The following is a 23,108-nucleotide window of genomic DNA, read 5'->3' as shown; positions in this document are numbered from 1 at the left end:
TCTGCCTTCTGGAACCAAGCAGAATATGTATGCCCTCTTCCACATGACAGAACTCCCACTGCTTGAAGACACCAACTATCAAGTCCTTTTTAAATCCTTTCTCCAATCAGGCTGGTGGCTCCCCAGGACAGGGACTGTACCTTCTCGGAATATCCCCACCCTGTACAGAACTGCCTAAAAGAGATGCCCAATGCAAACGTTGGGCACAGCTTTTGGTTGTCAAGGGGTTAAGTCTTCCCTGTCTCCGCCCCCTTTTCCCAGCCGGCGGGAGTATGAATAGCGGGACTCGCTCTTCTCTCCTCTCCAAGTCTCTCCGGAAGCTCCCCCGCTCTCTTCCTAGCCCTCTCACCCTGCTTCTCCTCCCGGCTCTCCGAGGTGCTCGGAGACCCGCCCCTTTCTCCTCTCACTCGGTGCCCTTCTCCCTCCGGGGTGGCATTTAGGATGATGGAGGGCTGCATGAGAGAGGAGTCTGTTCAGATGTGGGAGCTCAATCGGAGGCTGGAAGCCTATTTGTCCCGGGTGAAGTCCCTGGAGGAGCAAAACGAGAGGCTTCGGCTGGAGATAGGGAGTCTCCGGGAGCTACCTGGGGAGCCATCCTGGAGAAGCCAAGCTGAGGAGGAACTGAACTCTCTGCGGGCCCTGCTGGACCAGCGCTGGAGCGAGAAGCATGCTGCTGAAGTGGCCAGGGACAATCTTCTGGAGGAGGTAGAGGGGGTGGCAAGCCGATGCCAGCAGCAGCGATTAGCCCGGGAGCGGGCTAAGGAGCAGATGGCTGAGAGCCGCCGGGTGCTGGAGGCCGAGAAGTGGGCGGGGGTGTGTCTGGGGAACCAGGCAGCCGAGCTGGAGAAGGAGCTCGAGGCCTTGGTGGCTGCCCATGAGCAGGAGCGGGCGGGAATAAGCGCCCAGGTGGCACGCTCCGCCTCTGCCCTGGAGACCTTTCGCAGGGCTCCAGATAATGCCCCTGCCCCCGACGTGCAGGACTTAGCCCGCACTTTCGGGGAGGCGTGGAGGGGCGCAGTGGAAGGTTACCAGGCCCGCGTTGCCTGCATGGAAGCCTCCCTGGGACAGGCCCGGGAGAGGCTGGGCCAGGCAATGCAAGGGACCCGAGAGGGACAACGAGAAGTGCAGCGGCTGGACGTAGAGAGGGCAGCCCTCCAGGGCCGTCGAGAGATGCTGGAGCAGAGGCTGGAAGGACAATGGCAGCAGCAACAGGAGTCAGGGGAGAAGTTCCAGGTGAGCGCCATTCCCCTGCCCCTCTGCTCCTGTCTCCGAACCCCTCTTCCTCTTTCCCAGCTCCTGCCCATTGATTGCTCCGTCTCCCCTTGTCCCAGCCTCTCTTACTCAGTGTCTTCCAGCCCTGACATGTCTTCCTACTGTTACTGACCAAGTTCTGGTGGAATCTGCTTTGGATTGAAGAGATCAAGCTCCCTAGTCTCTCCAAAGTGTGGAGAGTTCGAAAGGAAAGCGGAATTATCCTGTCTATAGGGACCTGGCCAGAGGAGCAAAGTCCACGTTCCCTCTGTCATTGGAGACATTCCCAATGCCAGAAAAGGATCACATTCTAAATATAGGGCACCTAGAATCCCCAACTCCAACACCCAAAGATGTTCTTTGGGGTATCCCCAAGTTTTCCTCAAGAATTCCCTGGTAGGATGAAGAGAATGGGCTGATAATTTTCATACGCGCACACACACCCGCGCACACACACACACAGAGAAAGAGAGAGACAGAGAGACAGAGACAAAGAGAGACAGCAACAGAGCGACAGAGAGACAGAGAATGCTAACCCTTATATTTCCAAACAGTTTTGCAGAAGCATCATCAACACTTTATTCCCCAACCTCCACCACACACCTATACCTCCGGCACCCTTCTCTCCTTGGTCCACAGCAATTTTGAATTCTTCCCTACTTGGGCAGCTTTTATGGAGCCAACAAAAGATTCCCAATGGGTTTAACAGAGCTCAGGGAAGGGGTCAGGGGACCCAGGCATCCAGATTTCCAGCCCCTTTCTGTCTCATTTCACTGCTCCCAGGAGGGAGCTCCACATTCCAGAAGAGCAGAGACAGCTGTCCCTGGTCTCACACACAGCTGTGACTGACAGCTGTGAAAACAACCTCCCAGTTTGGACCTGAATAGGGAGTGGGGGGCCAGGGTTTTAGAGAAGGACTGGCTGCCCCCTCTCCTCTTCCCTTCTCATTTGAGGAAGGAGGATTTCAGGAAATGTGGAGGCGGGGAGGGGAGAGAGAACTAAAGCTTGGAATGAAAGAAAAGGACCCAAAATTGGGTGTGGGGAGGGTGAAAAATAGAGGGTAGGAAATTGTTCAAGTTCTCAGGTAGTAGTTTCCCTCTTTTGATTTTCCTTTTTTCCTCTTCTATTTCTGTTTTAACTTTCTCCTCTCTTCTCCTTTATCTATTTGCTTTGGTGTTCAATGTTGGAGGGCTGAGCATCCTCACAGGGCTGAGCCATGCGATACATACCCTTTGAGAACATTGTTGAATAATCCTTCTCCCTCCCCCCAAAAAAGAGAGGATGCAGTTCTTGCCTCTGGGACTCCAAAGGGAAATTTTCCTCAGGAAAGGCATATGTAAGGGTCATCTCCCCAGAGAACTGAACAAGAAGGAATAAGCTGTTATTGGAACAGGAGGGATGGGAAGACCTTCCTATCCTTTAAGAAGAATGGAAGGGAGATGCTGATTTTTCTGTTCCTTATTTTGCAGCTGGCTGTGGAGGCCCTGGAGCAGGAGAAACAGGATCTCCACAACCAAATTGCTCAGGTCCTGGAAGATCGACAACAGCTGATGCACCTGAAAATGTCCCTTAGCCTAGAAGTGGCCACGTATAGGTGAGGTCCCTTTCCCAGAACCCTTCTTCCCTAGAACATCATGGTTCAGAAAACAAGAATCCTTGAACTAGGAGTCAAAACAGCTGGGTTCAAATCCCAGACCTGCCATTAACTTACCATGTGATCTTAAACTTTAAGTCTCTTCCCTTCCTCTGAGTCTCAGTATGGTCATATGCAGGACAAAGGTTTTGAACTATATCTCTAAGGTCCCTTCTTTCTTTTACAGCCCCTTTTCAGCTCCAGAGAGAGAACTACTACATCAGCTTTCCCCATAAGTTCTACATCTCTCTTCCCACACATCCCTTCACATCCTTATTGCATCAGACCTGGGTTCCAGATGAGTTCGATACATAGAGGCAAAGAGCTGAGGTCTAGGATGTTTTTGTCTTCTGGTGCCATTGCCTAGTTTTCATTAAACCTGCCTCCTTAGTTTTATGCAGGAAGATGGGAGAGGGCTTATGCTGTTGGCTTAACAAGCTCATCTCCCTTCTGATCTTTGTCCTAAGCCCCCAGGAAAGTCCTGAATCCTGGGCTAGGTCGGAAAGGCACAAGGATACAATGTTAGATGGGGTGAGATGGGAGAGGGACAGCAAGAGTGTGCACATGAGAAGGATCACAAGGATGGGGGCGTTGATCAGGACCCGGAGGAAAGAAGGTTGGGGAGGAATGAACATTGTCAGAAAGAGGAGGTTAGACAAAAGGAAGGACTTCATGGTCAGAGAAATATCAATGGTTTTTGCTTCCTTGGAGACAGGGAGAAAAGGCATATAAGAATGCTTATTTAATTGACTTGTAAGACATTATCTTCCCATTTTCCATTGGTGATGGGGGGAGGTAGGTAGGAAGCATGTCCTACTCAGAGATGGGGGGATGGACATGATTCCTATCTTTAAAGTGACCTGAGTTTCAGAGCGCTTGGAGATCCCAACACAAGAACCTTGACCCCCAGTCCAACTACTGAGAGGAAAGAGGAGAGGAGGCCCTGAGGAATTATAACTTGGGTTCTTTGTAGGGGTGTGGTGCAGAAAGGTTTAGAATTCTGAATTCATTTACTATTGTCTGAGCACAGCTCCCCTTCATTCTACATGGCAAGATGGGGGAGCTCATCCCATGGGAACGGCTTGAGAATTCCTGCTTCCCCAAGGAAGCCCCCCTTCCCAGACCCTCCAGATGGCTGCCTGGACAATGGCAGCTGATTAGCATGAGAATAGTGCCCCCCAGCCTCCACAGGGAGAGGATGAGGTCATGGGCATGAGGGAATAGATTCCAGAGTGGGAGAGACACACAGTCTCCAAAGCAACGTGTGTATGCATGTGTGATTGTGATGTGTGAGTTTGTCTCTATGTGGCTGTGTGACTTTGCATGATGGCATAAATGTGTGGAAGTATTTTAGTGAGTGACTGCCACATTTGCGTGTCTGTAGTGCTGTAATCTTTGTCTGTGGATATGTGTTTGTGTTTGGATCTCTCATTTGGTGAATGAACCTGTCATGTTGGGGCAGAGGGAAGTCATTTTACCATACTGGATTGGTTTAATTTATCAGACAATCGGAGTGACCCAGGACATTTTCTTTTGTTTCTAGGACCCTCCTGGAGGCTGAGAGTTCCCGGCTGCATACATCCAATATAGACTCAAAGGTCACTGTCATCTTCCCTGGTAAGGAGATAGTGCCTCTGGCTCTTACTCAATTTACCCCCTTGCCTTGACCTCCACCCATCAAGGGGAAGGCTCCTTCACTACCCTGACACCATTCCCCAACTCTTATTCCTCTTGCTGGTACATGGTGAGCCTTGTTTTGCCCAGCTTAGACTTCTTGCCCCAATTGAAACCCAAATTTGAGAATAAATTCCACTCCAAAGGAATCCCCTTCAATCAAGGGAAGATATTTGAGGCCAGATCTTGATGATGGAAAGGGATTCAGGAATGTGGTGGTGGGGAATGTAGGAGGAGAAGTTCAGTAGGAATGTTGTAAATAAGGGGGGTGTTCCCCCAAGTTCACATACTGACTCTTCCCCTATCCCCTCTATCCTTTTAGACCCCAAGGTGGAGTTGTGTACCCCTGTGACACCTGAGATCCGACGTCCAGGACCCCGGCCTCCTGTCCTGAGCCCCACACCCCTTCCCATGGTGGATACACCTAGGACCCCAATGCCTACGTTTCTGAAGAGTCAAGGATTCGTCCCCACCCAGACACCCACCTTGGCCAGCACTCCCATCCCACACATTTCCCAAGCTCACCACTCAGGCACTAGGAGGGAACTCCAAGCCCAGGTGGTACCTGCCTACCTTCTCCAGGGGCCATCTTTTGATGGACCCAAGCCAAAGGATAGTGAGCACCTGACTGCTCCAAAGCTCCCATGGGCCAAAGCGAAGGTAGGCATTGGAATGGGCAGTAGCCTGGGGTCTGAAGAACCAGGGATTGAGAAACAACAGGTCCCCAGCTTTCCCTGTCCAGATGAGCTAATGGAACGAGTTGAGGAGGGGAAAATTGTCTTAGCAACTGACTCTGGTGTTGACCCCCTGAAGGTCAAAGCTGGGGAGGAAAAGAGAGAGGAGCTCAGTGGCCTCAGTAGTCCCCAGCCCCCAGCTCCAGAGCCTAGTAAATACCAAAAGAAGGAGGAAAAAGAAATCCAGGGGGTGGCACAGAAGGAAGAAGAAGTGAAAGAGACAATCACAGAGAATTTGGAAGGAGAGGCCCTAGACAGAGAGGAAATCCAGGAAATCCTGAAGCTGCCAGGTGAGATCCAGGAAACACCTGAGATTTCCAAGGAGAAGTTTCAGGAGACACTTGGGATTATGGGTGGAGAGATCAAGGAGACTCTGAATCTACAAGGTGAGGAGACCCAGGAGACTCAGAAGCTGCCAAGTGAGGACTCCCAGGAGACCCAGATTCTTCCAGGTGGGGAAATCCAGGAGACCCAGAAGCTTCCAAGTGAAGACTCCCTGGAGGCCCAGATTCTTTCACGTGAGGAAATCCAGGAGACCCAGAAGCTTCCAAGCGAGGACTCCCTGGAGGCCCAGATTCTTCCAGGTGAGGAGATCCAGGAGATCCAGAAGCTGCCAAGCGAGGACTCCCTGGAGGCCCAGATTCTTCCAGGTGAGGAGATCCAGGAGACCCAGAAGCTTCCAAGTGAAGACTCCCTGGAGGCCCAGATTCTTCCAGGTGAGGAGATCCAGGAGACCCAGAAGCTTCCAAGTGAGGACTCCCTGGAGGCCCAGATTCTTTCACGTGAGGAGATCCAGGAGACCCAGAAGCTTCCAAGTGAGGACTCCCTGGAGGCCCAGATTCTTTCACGTGAGGAAATCCGGGAGATCCAGAAGCTTCCAAGTGAGGACTCCCTGGAGGCCCAGATTCTTCCAGGTGAGGAGATCCAGGAGACCCAGAAGCTTCCAAGTGAGGACTCCCTGGAGGCCCAGATTCTTTCACGTGAGGAGATCCAGGAGACCCAGAAGCTTCCAAGTGAGGACTCCCTGGAGGCCCAGATTCTTTCACGTGAGGAAATCCGGGAGACCCAGAAGCTTCCAAGTGAGGACTCCCTGGAGGCCCAGATTCTTCCAGGTGAGGAGATCCACGAGACCCAGAAGCTTCCAAGTGAGGACTCCCTGGAGGCCCAGATTCTTCCAGGTGAGGAGATCCACGAGACCCAGAAGCTTCCAAGTGAGGACTCCCTGGAGGCCCAGATTCTTCCAGGTGAGGAGGTCCAGGAGACACAGATTCTTTCAGTTGAAGAGCTCCAGGAGAATCTGCTGTGTGATGAGAACCAAAAGCTATTAAGTTTTCCAGGAGAGGAGAAGCAGGAGATACTGAAATCTCCAGAAAAGGAGACACTGAGGTCTCTAGGAAAGGAGAATGGAAAGATATTGAGCTCTCCAAAAGAAGGGAAGCTGGAGAGAGAGGAGAACCAGGACTCACTACGTTCTCCAGAAGAGAACAAACAGGAGACAGTGAGTGCTCTGGAAGAAGGAGTCCAAGACAGGAAGGAGAAGCAGGAGACTCGAGGATCTCCAGAAGACATCCAGGAGATAGTGAGCCCTATAAGAGACCTAGGACCTCCTGAAGAAGAAAACCAGGAAATACTGAAGCCTCTGAAAGAGGAAATTCAGGAAATAGTGTGTTTTTCAGAAGAAGGAAACCAAGAGTGGGAGGTGATGCAAGAAATATTAGGTTTGCCAGAAAGGGAAATGCAGGAGACATTAAGAACTCCAGATGAGGGTATCTTAGAGATGGAGGAAAACCAGGAGATTCTAGAAGAGGGAAAAGGAGACTTGGGGAGGAAGGAGAGCCAGGAAACACTGCAGTCTCTGGAAGAGGAAAGTCTAGCTCTTCAAAAGCCAGAGGATGTGGCTAGGATGGGCCAAGATCACTCCAGTAGGGGAGATGAGAAAGGTCCATGTGAGATTGGAAAGGATCATGAGGAAACTGCAAAGCTGAAACCAGGAGAACAAAGTGGCCTTGAAAGGAACTGGGAGGTTGTAGAGGGGACAGGATGGAAGTATGGTGGCCCTGCTGAATCCTGGCATGCTGGAGAAGAGGAGCTGGGGAGCCAGGAATCGGAGGAGCAGGAATTCCCAACAAAGGAAACAATCGAGGAGGGGATGACCAAGGACCTCCATATGGAGTTCAGGGAGAATGGAGCCTTCAGGGAAAGTGATGGAGTAGCTCCAGGGGATAATGGATCCATTGCTGGACTAGAGGGAGAAGAGGTAAGAAATCCAGAGCACCTGGAAAGGGAGGAATCACAATCAGGGAACTGGGAAGAGGGACTATCAGAGCCACACTACAAGGAAGTGATTTTAGAGAGTTCAGTGGAGGAGTTGGAGAGAGAGACTAGAAAAGGTGTTCAGGAAACAGATGAACTGAACCAGCAGTCCAACAAGCTGCTTATGGAGAATGGAAGTCATCCCCATTTTGAGGCCCCAGAGATATTGGAAGAACCAGAGCAGGGGAAATCTTTAGGAATGGGGGAGCACCCCAGACCCCCTTCAGACACTTTCTCTGCAGAAACCACAATCGACAGCACTGCTGTTGACCAGAGCACTACCACTCAGTCTCATTTCATGGGCCAGGGAGGACCCCAAGAAGAAACAAAACAAGAGGGAGGGGTCTCAGAAGATCTTCAGAGCCCCCAAGTGGAGGGAGAATCAGAGCAAATGCCACTGCCCTCCATCTCATTTCCCAAAGACCCTCTGGTGTCCTCTTGTAGGGCTGAGAGCAACCAAGAGTTATGGGAAAGCTGGGAAACAGAAGAAGGAACAAGGGCCAGTGAAGAGCTAGTCAGGGAAACGGGGAAGGTTGATGTCCAAGACAGCTCAGCAGCCTTTCAAGAGGAGGTGGAGGAGAGTGAGGAGGATGATCTGAGTGAGACTCTCCCAGACTCCACACCCTTGGGCCTTTACTCTAGGGACCCAGAGTCACCTAGCTGGGGGATTATTGGAAAGGAGCATCCCTCTCCTCAAGAGGAGCATACTGATACCTGGGACCCCCCTCCCAAGCATGCTGAGGTCAGTAAGGCTCAGCCTTATGAGGGGGAGGAGGAGGAGGAGGAGGAGGAGGGGGCTCCTGACTCTGAAATATCTGAAGAGTTTGAGGATCTTGCTGCTGATGCTTCCCTCTTACCCAGGGGCCCTGGGGGACTAGTGGACACTATGGGGCATGGGTCGGAATTGGTGCTAGACCCTCCTACCTGGGATCGGGATGGAGAGTCTGATGGGTTTGCAGATGAAGAAGAAAGTGCAGAGGATGAAGAGGATGATGACGATGATGATGACGACAACGATGACAGTGGTGGTGACAGGAGAAGTGAGGGGATTAGGCACTGGAAGTTGGGTCCATCTTTGGGAAGTCCAGTGAGCTACCATCAGGAAGAAAAACCCAAGGAAGAAAGGGACAGAAATGCTGATGCCCCCTCAGATGTTGGAGAGAGGGAGGGAGCAGAACATCCCTCACCTGTAGTTCTGGAAATTGAGAAAGAGATGGAACCCTCAGGCAGAACAAAGGCCCTAGACAGCGATAGACAATCTGACTCCGAAGAAGAGCATTGTCACATAACTGACAATAGGGAGCGCTCAGATCTGGAGAAGGAGCTGGAGGCCCCCCTGCCACAAAATCAAGACCTTTTAGGAGTGAGTGACCTGACCTCCTTGGATAAGGAAGACCAAGCCTCAGACGGTGACCTGATAGAGATACCTTGCAGAGTGGACGACAATGTCAGGAAGTCTGGAGCTAGTCTCAATGGTGGAGGTCCCAGCTTGGACCAACCAGATGACATCCGGGGAGAAATATTGAATGGGTTGGGGAAACTTGAGGAAGCAGATCAGAGGAAGCTGTGGGACCTGGAGCGAGAAGGAGGTGATGGGAAAGCCCCTGGGGAGGAGCTCTCCTCTCATACCCAATGGAGTGGAGGTCCCCTCATCCTGGAGCAGAGACCATTTCTGAAGTTCACTCAGAGCAAGGAAGAGGATGGAGATTCTTGGTCCTCAGGGGATGAGTAGAAACAGATCTCTTTTCTCTCTTCTAGCTCTGGGGAGGGGGCAAGGGACAGAGGAAATGGTAACCCCCCACCCCACATTCCCCTCAAACTTGGAAGTCTTAGTCTTGACATGACTCATGACCTAACTTCAGTGTTTTTACCTGTAGGGTCAGGAGGTGGGTTGGAGAAAAAGGGTTTCCCCACAATGAAGACTCTGGAGAAAGCAATTCAGTCCCTTCCTCCCTCTCTTGGAAAAATGGTTTAGGAGTACTTTCTTCCATCTCCTCTCTGAGATTTAGACCAGATTTTGGTCACCACAGACCTCCCTGGGACCTTCACTGTGGTCATCCCCTCACTCCCCCCACCCAATTCTCTTTCTCAATTTGGGGAGATGAGGGGCATTCCCATTTGATTGCAGTGGGAGTGGAAGAGTCATGGGGGAAAAGTTAAGGGATAGAGCTCTAACTTTTTTGAGCTGGCAGTGACAGTGTATGAGGCTCTACTTCTATTCAATCTGGCACTGGGCGGTGGGGGATGTCCTTTTGTTGCTAACCCAGTACAAGAGAGGAGGGACCACCAAGCATTCTAATATGCTCAGTCTGAATCCTTAGCCCTTCTACCCCTATGGTATCTAGGTTGGTTTTGTGAATAAAGTGATCACAGCCACTCCCACTCCCATCATTGTGTCCTGACTTTTCTGTTCCTCCCTCCACCCTAATTCCTACCCTGGATGGGGTTCTTAGTGCTGCTTAGAGGCTGACTGAAAGGACTGGGGACTAATTTAAAGGAGGGGCTCAAGCCTTCCTGGGGATGAGAAAAGTGTTCACTTAGATGAGGCTGTGGACTAGGGGTCCCTCCGGCAGAGGTAGATTCATTTTATGGTCAAAGGGGTGTGGTCCCTGGGTCCCCAGGTTTGAGGGTCCCATAAAAGTCATTTTGCATTAGATTGCCTTATAGAAAATGAAAGGAAATGCAATAGAGTGGAAAGAGTTCTGGATCTCACTTTCCCTAGATAGATGATCTTTTATGTCCTTTCCAGCTCAAATCCACTGATCATGGATAGCATAGGTCCTCAGTGGAAGGGGGCCCTCGTGATTTTGTTCTCACCAGACCTTACCTGTTTTAAGCCTACTCCCAAGCTCTCAGTTTCATGGGAAGACAGGACAGATTCACAGCTGGTGGTAGCTCTAAATACACATAAAGAGAAGTTAAGGGAGCCAGGGGCTGTATGTATAGTCCAGGAAAACTTCCTAGCAGAGGGAAGTGTAAAGCTGGGAGAAGGGGTAGAAGGAGGAGATAGGAAATGGAGAGTGGACTACTTAGGCTAGGGAATGTAGGGGTGTGAGGTTTCAGCAGGAGAAAGGACAGAGTAGATTGGAGTAGAGAACTTAATGTGGGAGGTCTGGGGAAAGTGGCCTGAGGATGGTGGGCATCTCAGACCAGACAATCAGACATGAGAGGCCAGTGGGTCGAGGTGGGGCGCCAGTGACATCAACTTCCTTGATGAGGGGCACTGAAAAAGGCACCAAAATAATCATCATCTCTTCCCACTGCTGCCCAATTATAGTGATTAGACTAAAGAGCCAAGGCAAAAGAGCTCACCCCCTTCCTATCTCCCCGCAGGCCCACTCTGGTCCAGCCCAGATAATAAGCCCCCAGCTCTGAAATACAAACAGTTGTCTCAGCCAGACCTTCAACATCCTCTGTACTCAGTCAAGGTCAGGAAGGGGTGAAGGAAGAAACTTTGTGTAGAGGCAGCCCTTGGATCACAGAAAGTTCCCTAGATTTAGTCAGGACAGCCAGGTTCTAGTCTCTATTCTGCTGATTACTGGTGGCATTAAGCTCCCTCACTACTCCTAGCCTCAGCTTTCTCATCTGTAAAATGGGGATGATGTACATACTACCCAGGACTGCAGGGAGAAAAGTATTATGTAACTTCGAGCTTGTGTAATCACAGTGGGGAAGCAGTGAACCTGGATTCTTGTTCTAGTCCTGTTGTTAGCTGGTAAGGGGGCTACTTGATCTTTCTGTGTCTGTTTCTTCAGCTGTTAAGTGAGGATTTGAATTCTCACTCTGCTGTGACTTGTGTGAAACTGACCCAGACACTTACTTGTTCTGGACCTCAAGATTTCCTCCTCTGGACACTGTGGGGGTTGGAGTTGATTAAATCCCAGGCTTTAAAAAGTCTGTTATGAGAGGAGGAGGTCAGACTCGAGAGAAAGCAGCAGAGAGCAGGAGCAGCAAAGGGTTCGAGGAGAGGAGATCTCCAGGTTTTAGGGGAAGGGACAAGGTTGAAGTCAGGGTGGGAGGGAGGTAAGTTTTTATATTGTGAGGATGTCTGCTACTGCGGTGGCTGGGTAGAACTTCCTAGTCAGCCCATGGTTTTGTAGAAAGAATGCTGGATTTGGAGTCAGAGGGATTAGGCTTGGGTCTCAGCTCCCTCATTTATTTTCTGGAGCACTTCATAACCTCTCTGGGCCTCAGTTTCCTCAGCAAGGGGGCTGAACTAGATATCCTTTTTATTTCAGCTCTAAATCTAATGCTCTTGTTTGAGACTTTGAGAAGAAGCCCCTGTGCCCGGGTGGGGCCTGCTGGGGGATGGACAGGAACAGGAGCTTCCGGGATAAGGAAGGGTCCAAGAGGCTTTGAAGTCACAGTCCCCAAATAGAAGCAGTTTCTGGGCTTTGCCTAGGGCACCCTGGGATAGGAAGACCTATGGAGGCATGGAGGGTGGGGGTGGGGTGGGGAAAGATGCCTTTAAATATCTCTCAGCTGCAGGGATAGTGTGTGGAAGGAGGGGGTGGGGAGGGTGGGTGATAGCCCCAGGCTCTGCACCCCTGAAGAACACTGAATAAATCTGTTCTATTCAGAGATGTCCCTGAGAGAGAGACGCACACACCCTTACTAGGGAGCTCTGAGGTCTGACTAGGAGTCATAGGCTATTGTCCCAGGGGACCTTCCCTGATGAAATCACTCTCCTCCATCCCAGTCTCACCAAAGTCATAGGCCGACGGGGGAGAAGCCTTCCTTCCCTTCCTTTCACTCCCTACTTCCCTAGGGGCCCCTGAGGACAGCCAGAGCAACCTTCTCCAGGGTTTGGGAGTTAGGGTGAGAAGAGGAGGAGAAGGGAAAAGAGGAGAGATGTGGGAATTTGGAGATTTAGCTCTGTTTCTATGCACTATGGTTTCTTTTTATTCTCTCCAAAAGCATTTTTTAGGTGTACAGAGAACCATGCTAGGAGCTGGGGTAATTAGCTGGGGTCCCTGTTCTCCTGGATCTTCAAGTGTCTGTCTCAGTATTTTGGTGTTTCTGCCCCTGTCTCCCACTTTCTGCCTTCATTCCCCCACCTCTTTATTTCTGTTATTTTGTCTCCCTCTCGGTCTTAGTCTTTGTACCTATCTCTTTCTGTCTCTGTCTTTCTCTCTCTCCCCCTGTTTCAATCTCTATCTGGCTCAGTCTCTTTTCTATTCCCTTCATAATCTCAGCCTCTACCAAAGGTTCAATTATCATCTCTATACAGATCATCCACAAATCTTTATATCTAGCCCTAATCTCCACCACTGACCTTCAGCTCAGAATCTCCAACCCTCCTTAGACATCATTTGCTGTCCCATCAGCAATTCAAACGCAACAGATTCAAAACTGGAGTCATCATTGCACCACCTAAACCCATTCCCCCTTCCCTCAACTTCCCCATTTTTATCTTTGATTTATTGTTCAGGCGTTTCTCAGTCATGTCTGACTCTTCATGACCCCATTTGGGATTCTCTTGGCAAAGATACTGAGGTGGTTTGCCATTTACTTCTTCAGCTCATTTTACAGATGAAAATAATTGAGGCAAACAGGGTTAAGTGACCTGCCCAGGATTCCATAGCTAGTAAATGTCTGAGGCCAGATTCGAACTCAGGAAGATGAGTTTTCCTGACTCCAGGACAGTCATTCTATACACTGTGCCTCTTAGCTGCTTTGGAACTCTCCTTCTAAGATCGACCAGACTAAAAACTTTGGACATCTTGGACTTCTCATTTTCCCTCATATCCCCACATCTAATTGGTTGTCTAGACTCTAGGGTTTTTTGGCTGTACCTATGACATATACTATATTCACCCCCTTCTGTCCACCCAGGTTCAGGTCTTCATCATCTCTCACCTGAGTTATTGTGATAGCTTTCTGACTGGTCTCCCTGCTTCCATTCTTTCCTGCCTTCCAGTCCTTTCTTTGCATGGCTGCCAAAAATAAGTCCCGCCTGCTCATAAGTCTTCATTTTTATCCTATTGTTTAGAGGATAAAACATTAATTCCTACATCTGACATTTAATGCCCTCCATGATCTGACTCCAACCTAATCTTTCCAGCCTTGTTTCACATTTCTCTACAATCACACACTCTACATTCCAGTCAAATTAGACCAGCTGTTCCCCCTTTTCATATTGGCATCTCCCAGCTCCATGCATTAGTGGAGGCTTTCCCCATTCCTGGAATGCACTCCCTCTACATCTCTGCCTGTTAAAATCCTTCTCTTTTTTTCAAAGCCCAGGTCAAGTACCACCTTCTTTCTTCAAGTCTTCCCAGATCTTCCCTTTCTCCTCTGATTTTTCAAGAATGTATAGATCTCTCTTTTGCTGCTATCATATTCTAACTCGTCTTATGCTAACCATGTGACTGATGGGGCCCTGATGCTGGCCGAAAAGCCAACAACCAGGCCTGTACAGGCACAGAGCAAGGGACCTGAGGACAGAGACTATGGCGTTTTTGATCCTAGAGACTTAATAAGCACTTGTTGCATTGAATTGTCTATTCTTGTCTTAGGCCCTGTACCTTTCTCTCTGTCCGTACCATTTTGCCTCTGTCTCTCTATCTCTGCCTCTCTATGTCTTCTTTCTCCTGGGATGCCCTGGGATGCAGGATTCTAGCCTCTCCCCTTAAACTAGCTCCAGGCTTTGGGAGTGTCCCTTCCTTTCCCAGAATGTAATAAGGTCCCTTCTGACTATACCCCATCTGCCAGGCCTTTGGGCATCCGGGCAGAGCTGGGTCAACTCCCTCCTCAAAGACAGAGGCACCCTGTGTATAGTGCCCCCCTTCCCCCGCCACTCCTGGTACTAGTAGATTGAGGACAAGGAGATTGGGACAATGCAGCCCAACTGTCTGTCCCTGTGCCTATGTATCTGTATATTCACTTGTATCTCTGAGGGGTGACAACTGCTCATATCCCCCTGCAAGAGAAACCAAGGTTTCCTGGGTTGATCCTCTGAAGCCATAGGAGGGATGGAGATTAGAATAGGGAGTACTGTCTACTGATTCTTACTAAACTTTGAGGTCAATGAAAATATTGTCTTTTCCCATTTATATTTCTTAGTGCCCTTTATAGCGTTGGTGTTCATATAAATATAAATTCATATAAAAAAAGTTTGTTGAGGGAATGAATGCATGAGAGAATAAATGAATGGATAGATGAGGACTTCCCTGTCTGTGATACAAATTACAGAAAATGTGGTGTAGGAAAAAAGCAATGATCTTGCAGTTATAAGACTTGAATTGGAGTGCTGACTTGATGTTTTCTAGCTACATGATATTTGACAAGTCACTCTGGTCTCTGAACTTCAGTTCCTCCCTCTGGAAAATGAGAGACTTTCGTTAGAAGCAGGGTTGTTTAACTTTTTTGTGTGTATCCTGGACACCTTGGGCTATCTGGTAAAACCTATGGGCCTCAATCCAGAATAAGATTTTGAAATTCACAAAATGAAAACAAAGGATTACAAAGGAAAACAATTTTATTGAAATACAATTATCAAAAAAAATTTTTAAAACCAAGTTCATGAACTTGAACTTATTTCAGTAAAAAAACACCAGGTTCACAAATGGAACCCCTTCAAAAATATTAAGCCTCCTATGAGCTCTAAATACCTCTATTTATGATCAATAACTAAGCACTTATTTAACAATTGCTATGAACCAGGTACAGAAATGTCTCTGAGCCTCACTTTTCTCCTTCGCAAAATTGGGATTAAATAATACTTTTACAGCCTAACTCACAGGGCTACTATGCGGAAAGAGCTGGATCACAGAACCCTGGGACATCAGAGTTAAGAGGGACATCAGTCAGAGGACCATCCTCAGTACTCAACAAATGATCACTTAGATTTGCTTGGAAACTTCATCCAGGCCCTCTTTCAGACAGCCCCCTCCACACTGAGACAGCTCTAGTTGTAAGGACGTTTTCTCCATACAGCTGGCCTTTCTGAGTCAATGCTCCTATTCAGCCTTTATCAGCCAGGAGGACCAATTCTGATCATTGTTACTATGTCTATGCATGTATTGTAGGGGGAGGGGCCTCTGAAATGGAGGGAGAGGGAGATGAGATGTTAGCAACAGGAGGGATGCATGATTAGTACTTTGGGGGTCTTTCTTGAGAGGTGAAAGAAGAGAGAGAGATAGAGACAGACACAGAGACAGACAGAGACAGAGGCTCAACAGAGGAAGGGAGGGAGGAGGGGGGAGAGAGACAGAGAAAGAGAGAGAGACAGAGACAGAGACAAAGAGAGAGGAGAGGGAGAGAGGGAGAGAGAGACAGACAGAGAAAGATGGAGAGAGACAGAGAGAGAGAGTGAGAGAGAGAGAGAAGAGGAGAGGGGAGAGGGAGGGAGAGAGGGAGACACATACACACACACACACAAACACACACACACAATCTTTAAAGTGAAAAGGATGATGGATTAGACAATAGTTAAGACTTTGTGGGATGAGACTCTGGAAAAGGGAGGGCAGAATAGGCCAAGGGCAAGTGAGTCGCTATTCTCAGAGCTTCTTCCAGGACAGATTTAGCCTCTTGGGGTGGGGGGAGACTGAGGCGGGGGATTTCCTTATAAGGCTCAGCAAGCAGAGGCGCCAGAGGGTGAGGTCAGGGCCCTGAAGCTTTTGTGAGACATCTCCTCCCCCCAACCCCCCAAACCAGCTCAGAGGAAACAAAAGCTTTGGTGACCTGGGTTCCAGCCAAGGAAAAGGGAATTTGGCCTCTTAAAGGGGCCACCCCAGCTGTCCAGCTTCTGCTTGGCTGGCCTCTAGCCCCTTTGTCTGGAGGGGGAGGGTCCCCTCCATAGCTGGTCCCTCCAAGGGAGGTCCTTTCTGCGGTCTAACCCTAGGCCCTCCCACTGAAGTTTCTCGTTAGCTTGATGTAGAAATGGAGCTTAGCTCCCCTCTCTTCCCACTCAGCTTTCTCCCTATGAAGAAAGACCCCCCCCTTCCCCCTCCCCTTTCAGAGCCTCAGAGCTCCATCATTATTGCCTTCAGTCTTCTTTTCTTGTCTCTGGACCCTAACAGGCCCTTCTCCCCTGCCCTGCCCTGTCCTGCTGCCACTCTGCAGGCCACTCCCTGGGGAACCAACTGTTGCTCTCCACATGCTCCCCCACCCCCCACCTCGGCCTCCTGCTGTCATCTTTCTTTGTCAGCCCCCAGAAGGGAAGTATGTGATTTAATTACAGCAGGAATGTATCCCCTCCCCCCACACACATATGCTCCCCAGCCCTAAGGAGCCGCCCAAAGCAAAGGACAGAAAACCAGGCCCATGGAGTGCTTTGGGCCTTGGGACAAGACTTCTGAGTGGGCTCCTGACTCTGTTTCCCATTCTTGTTCTTCCTCTCTGGCGGGAAGGATGACATCCCCACCCCACCCCCATTCTCAAGGTTTCACAGTAGAGAGAGGGGTTTTTATTGTTGTTGAGTTGTGTTTGACTCTTTGTGATCCCATTCGGGGTTTTCTTGGCAGAGATACTGAAGTGATTTGCCGTTTTCTTCTCTAGCTCATTTTACAGATGAGGAAACTGAGGGAAACAGAGTTTTGCCCAGGGTAACACAGCTAGTAAGTGTCTGAGGCTGGATTTGAACTCAGATCTTCCTGACTCCAGGGCCCTGTGCTCTACACACAGAAGCACTTCCTTGTCCCGTAGCAGGGAGGGCACTGCAATAAAAGGGGAGATCATCAGCACCCTCATTGTCCTAGATCACATTTTGAGACTCAATAGTATAAGACCCATTTAACATATGAGGAAACTAAACTTGGAGAGAAGGGACTTTGAGCTCCCCCACTTATTACCTGGGTGACCTTGGGGAAGTCTCTTCTCTCTGAGTCTCAGTTTCCTTAAAATGGACATTTGTGGATGACATCTAATGGTCCTTCCAGCTTTAAATCCTTTGACTTGCTGAGGAGCATACAGCTAATAAATGAATCAGGATTTCAATCCAGCTTGCTCGACTCCAAACCTCCAATTATTTCGTCCACTCATTACATCATTCTGAGGTTAGGCTTGCAGGAGGCCATGACCCCATGCGTGGGAAGGATGGAGGGATGTCGATGCAGGATAAGCTGGGAAATTCTGGCGAAGAAAAACAGATCCCTTGGGGATGAGGTATAGGTTGGTAAGAAGACCCAGGTGCTCTTGGACTAGGTTATGCATTAGCATTAGTTAAATGTTTAACAACCAGATCTCAAAAAAAAAGTGCACATGATACACTTGTAAGTTTAATCTGCATCAGTTACATTTCTCGATCACTTTTTCAAGTCTAGACAGTTGCCACAACAATAAGCCAAGCTCTGATTTATAGCATTTGCTGATTTCTAAGGTATAAATGCTCACATCAGAAATTTAACCCTTGGCTCGCAAAGCCAATCAGAGCTGGTGTCACATTCCTGCCAATAGGATTTGAGCTGGAAGGGACCTTGCAAATTGTATAGTCAATAAAAGAGAAAACTGAGGTCTACAAAGTTTAAGTGATTTGCTCAAGGTCATTTATGTGAAGAGAAGAGTCCAGATTGAAATTAAGGATTCCAAACTGGGTGCTTTCTACCATGCCAAACTTTTTCTTATATGAGTCCCATGGAAGTGCCCCAGGGCACTAGCTACCACTAGGTTAAATGAGTCTGTTTCTGGGAAGAGTGGAAGAAAAGGCAGTGTGGTTTATGTGATAGAACAGTAGTTGGGAAGTCAGAGATGTAGATTTGATTCTGTGATTCTGCTTTGTTACCGTTTAGTTAATTGGTCTCTTTTCGATCCCATTTGGATGGATGGGATTTTTCTTGGCAGAGATACTGGAGTGGTTTACCATTTCCTTCCGCAGCCCATTTGACAGGTGAGGAAACTGAGGCAAACAGAATTAAGTGACTTGCCCAGGGTCACACAAGTAGGAAGTGTCTAGGGCCACATTAGAACTCAGGTCTTCCTGACTCCAGGTCCAGCTCTATTCACTGTGCCATCTAGCTGTCCATATGGTCCTGTTCCCTACCACCTAGATGAAGGAAGGAAGGAAGGAAGGAAGGAAGGAAGGAAGGAAGGAAGGAAGGAAGGAAGGAAGGAAGGAAGGAAGGAAGGAAGGAAGGAAGGAAGGAAGGAAGAAAGGAAGGAAAGAAGGAAGGAAAGAAGGAAGGAAAGAAGGAAGGAAAGAAGGAAGGAAAGAAGGAAGGAAGGGAGGGAGGGAGGAAGGAAGGAAACAAGAATTTATTAAACAACCTACTATGTGCCAGGCATGTATTTTATGTTTACTTTACAAATATAATCTGATCTCATTTGATCCTCACAACAACCTTGGGAGGTAGGTGTTATTATCTCCATTTTACAGTTGAGGAAACAAGCCAAAAAGGATGAAGTGCCTTGTTCTGGGTCATACAGCCAATAAGTGTCTAAGGCTAGATTTTAGTAGATCTTTCTGACTCCAGGTCCAACCTTATTCACTATTCAGCCTAGCTGCTGATTAGGTAGTGTGATATAGTGGAGAGGGCACTGGACTTAAGCGTCATGAAGGCCTGGGTTCAAATTCCACCTCAGACACTTAATAGTTGTGTGACCCTAGGTAAATCTTACCCTCTCCAAACCTCAGTTTCTTCCTCCGTAAAATGAGCTGACCTTCAAATCCCCTTTTAGCCCTAAATCCTTTGCTCCTAAAAGGATGAAGTCCCCAAAGTTGTCTGGAAAAAGGACAGGGTGACTTTAGGAAGGAAACTACTGGAATTTGTAACAAGGGCTTGGGCACTGGTAAAAAGAAGCCAGGGGTAAATTCAGTGCTCTCTCTCTCAGTCTGAAAACTCCCTAAACTAGGCAGCCCTCCTTGCTTCCATCCTATAAAGATCTCAGTGTGAGAACACCAGAGCCCTCGCCTCTCTCCCCATTCTAGTGGGCTTCACAAGGGAAGTCCCTCTTGTAAGCTGACCTCAGAGAATGGTAGAATATTAGAGCCTCTTAGTGAGTACCTTTGAGGTCATCAGGCCCAACCTAGTTTGACAGACTGTGGCAAGTAACTGGAGCAAGGTCGCACAGTTATTAGTGGTGGAGTTGTCCCCAGTACCTAGATTTCTGGGCTCCCAATCTGCTACTTTCTTTGCCTAGTGACAGAGACTTGCTCTCTTCCTCTGAAAGGCCAAGCCCCCTCCTTCCCTCCATGCACATGAATGCCATTGCTTCCTGGCCCCACACGAGCCTCCTTCAGAACCTCTTATTTCCAGACACTGTCTTTTCTCACTTCAGTCTTCCCTCCAGAGGTCCCAGCCCCCTCCTCCATTCCTCAGCTAGGCCCATGCTCCTCTTCTATGACTCAGCCTTGGCTCCAGAAATAAACCCAGACAAATGGCAGCCAGGCCTCTCTCGAGGAACCCCCTCCCCTCCCACCTTCCCCATCATCTTGGTGTCACCATACTCTCCATTCCCCTCCCAGAGGCTAGAAGCCAGGGCTCTGTGGTGACAGAGGGAGCTCCTTGGGAGGTGCCCCGGGGAGAATTTTACCAGGGGATTTTTATATAGAGATATACACTAGATCCCAGGGCTCCTTGGACCTGGTGTCTTATTTGACCTCCTGTCCCTAGCCTTGTGTATGAGATTGTGGGAGGACTGGAGGGGAAGGATTTAGGAGGCGGAGAATAGAGAGACAAAGCTCCAGATCTCAGCCTTCTCTTTCTCCTTCCTACTGCTCCACTTCCTCCACACCTCATTCCTCTTCCCTCTCCCCTTTTTTTTCCAGTTATCTTCCATTTTCAAAGAATCATGAAACAGTGGACTTTTCAAGAGCTAGAATAAGCATCTCTTCCCTATTTCTTTGTACTCTTTTCTCTTTGTCTCTGTCTCTCTCCTGCTTTCCTCTCTCTCTCTCTCTCCTTCTTTCTTCTATTTTCTCTGTCCTTCAGCCTAGATCCTCCCTGATCATTTTTGATAGGTTGAGTGTTGAAATGGAAAATGAACCAGATTTAGAATCAGAAAATCTGGGTTCCAGTTTCAACTCCACCATGAACTTGCTGCGTTACCTTGGGAAAGTCATTTGCTTTCTCTGAGCCTCAGTTTCCCTGATCTATGAAGTGAAGAGTCTGAATTATAGTGACAAGATTCCTTCTAGTTCTTATTTGCTACAATTCTTTTCCTTTCTCAATTTAGTCCAACATTTTTTACCTATAGACAAGTTCCCATGAAAACATTTTTTTCATATATCTCCCTCTCTCCCCTCCACTTCTCTTTTTAAATACCCTCTCCCCATTTGAACTCAGTCCTTACTCTAGCTTACCCCTCTGGCAATGTTCTTAGGAAACCAGCAGTCACTGTAGAGGACAGAATGAAGGTTAGACCCAGAAATGACTCTCCATGGAGAGAATAGGGTCTTGAATGAGAACTGAAGTGTTCACATGTGCCTGGGTCCAACACTTGGGGAGCCCTCTCCACCCCCACAGGCTCTGAGAGGCTGAGCATTTTTGGAAGTCTTGGGGAGGGTGGTGGTGACCTATAGGGCTGTGTCACACTGCTGGGGGCCAGACAAAAGGCTCCATTCTCTCCCCTACTGGGGGCAGACCCACAGGCATCTCAGCATATCAGACAAAGGCTCCAGTGAGGGGGAGAGGGAAATTCACTCCTTGGCATACAAAGAGCAGGAGATAAGGGGTGGGGAGTGGGGCGTATCATAGCCACTGGGACAATTTAGGGAGAGGCTGGGTGGTAGAGTATCTCTCGAACTCTCCATCTTTCTGGGCACTCCCTGCCAAATCGATCTCCTAGTTTTGGATCCCTTGCTCTGACTTTATCTCCCACAGGCTTTCATTCTCCTGTCTCCTGTTTCCTGCCTCTGTCTTCCAGATCTTAGGAAAAGAGAAATAAAAACGCATATTTATATACAACCTTAAAACATTTACTAAGTGCTTTTCTCGCCACCATGTTGAAATAGGTAGTACAAATATTATCACCACTTTATAGATGGCAAAACGGAGGCATAGGGAAGTATAATGACTTACCCAAGGTCACACAGCTAGGAAACAGAAAAGAAAGGATTTGAACTCAATTCTTTGGCCTCCATATCTACTTCTCTTTCCACTACATGAGGCATTCCACTACATGAGGTAAAAAATATTTTGATAACTGTATTTCAATATAATTGGTCTCCTTTGTGACCCAATGTAGTTAAAAACATTATTCTGAGGGGGGTTCATAGACCTTACCATACTCCCAAGGGAATCTGAAAGGTTTCTCACCAAATGTACTTGCCTTCCTATTAGGCAACTGCATCGAACCCTATTCTCCCCCATGAGAAGAAGCGATCGATGGCTACTATTTGGGAAACAGTAAAGGAAGATTGTAAAAGGGCAGACACAGGGATAGATGTAGGGCCAGATATAGGAGTGGCCTTGGGGGGCCCCAGCAATGTCAGTAATTTATCCCTCAGCCCTGCCCCTGCCCGAGGTCAGATGACAGGCAGCCCCAAATATTCAGTCATCCATCTCTATGCCATATCCTCCCCATCACCCTGAACAGCTGATGTCCACGAATACACTGCCCAAGAATAAATCTGAGATTTAATCCCAAGCTGTTGGGTTCACAGTTGTAAAGATGTCTATCATCCAGCTGCCTATGTATCTCCATTTTAAAGCTTCTCAAAGGTTTCTGATCTCTCACCGAATGCATCAGGGATAGTCCTGTGATCAGGCTACAAGGCTTTATCCTTGTCTAATCTCCATACTCCTCTCATTCTGCCTTGCCTAAACATAAAGTCCAGGAGCGATCTTCTTCTTCTTCTCTCTTCTTGAGATGTAGCAAAGGGTAGGTTAAAAAACACTGGATGTGGCCAGATAGGATAGAGCACCAACCCTGGAATCAGGAGAACCTGAATTCAAATCTGACTTCAGACACTTACTGTGTGACTCTGGGCAAGTCACTTAACCCCAATTACCTCAAAAACAAATAAATAAAAGGCATTGGATGGAGTCAGAAACCTTGGGCTTAACTGAGTCCTCCTTTCTGCTCCTTAGCTGTATAACAAGTCCCTTGCCCTTTCTCAGCCTCAGGTTCATTTGTAAAATGAGGAGACTGGATCTCTAGCATCTCTAGATCCTATGGAGTTTTGGGGTCCTCTCTCAGGGAATAGTGGATGATGAAGGTATTACATTTGCCCAGACTGGACCTGTGATCCATCATGGCCCCCTCTAACCATACAGATTGTAACTCTTCGTGCCTTTTCACATAGTTAGATTCTTATTCATGTCCATTAATTCTCCACAGAATTTACAATCCATAGAAAATAATAAAATTTTCAAATATTTCCAGATTAACATTATAAACATTGGGAGGTCCCTTTGTCATGCCTCAATCTCAATAAATACACAGCCACCTCCTTTTCTAAGCAGATGTATTACTACTAAAAACTAACAATTATATAGAGCTTTAGGTTTACAAAGAGCTTGATAAATATGGTCTCATTTGATTCTCGTAACAACCCTGGTCAGTAGATGCTATTATTACTCCTATTTTGTAGATGAGGAAACTAAAACAGGTTAAGTGAC

At 48.3% G+C, this 23,108-nt stretch overlaps 1 protein-coding gene across 1 annotated transcript; it reads left to right on the top strand.

Annotated features, from left to right (window-relative positions):
• The first annotated feature begins 294 nt into the window (after positions 1-294).
• NES (nestin) lies at positions 295-9,993 on the top strand. Its single transcript, XM_072647268.1, has 4 exons — positions 295-1,233; positions 2,721-2,845; positions 4,428-4,501; positions 4,881-9,993. Exons 1-4 carry the CDS (start codon positions 442-444, stop codon positions 9,335-9,337), a joined length of 5,448 nt encoding a protein of 1,815 aa, XP_072503369.1. The 5' UTR covers positions 295-441; the 3' UTR covers positions 9,338-9,993.
• The last annotated feature ends 13,115 nt before the right edge of the window (positions 9,994-23,108 follow it).

Source organism: Notamacropus eugenii, chromosome 2, assembly GCF_028372415.1.
Source record: "Notamacropus eugenii isolate mMacEug1 chromosome 2, mMacEug1.pri_v2, whole genome shotgun sequence".
Classification (NCBI taxonomy): Eukaryota; Metazoa; Chordata; class Mammalia; order Diprotodontia; family Macropodidae; genus Notamacropus; species Notamacropus eugenii.
Note: the sequence above shows the minus strand (reverse complement) of the source record. Positions and strands in the feature narration are given on the sequence as shown.

Coding starts and splice junctions, on each gene's coding strand:
- NES (XM_072647268.1), top strand. CDS start 442: ATGATGGAGGGCTGCATGAGAGAGGAGTCTGTTCAGATGTGGGAGCTC. Junction 2,846..4,427: donor CTAGAAGTGGCCACGTATAG/GTGAGGTCCCTT, acceptor TTTTGTTTCTAG/GACCCTCCTGGAGGCTGAGA. Junction 4,502..4,880: donor GGTCACTGTCATCTTCCCTG/GTAAGGAGATAG, acceptor CTATCCTTTTAG/ACCCCAAGGTGGAGTTGTGT.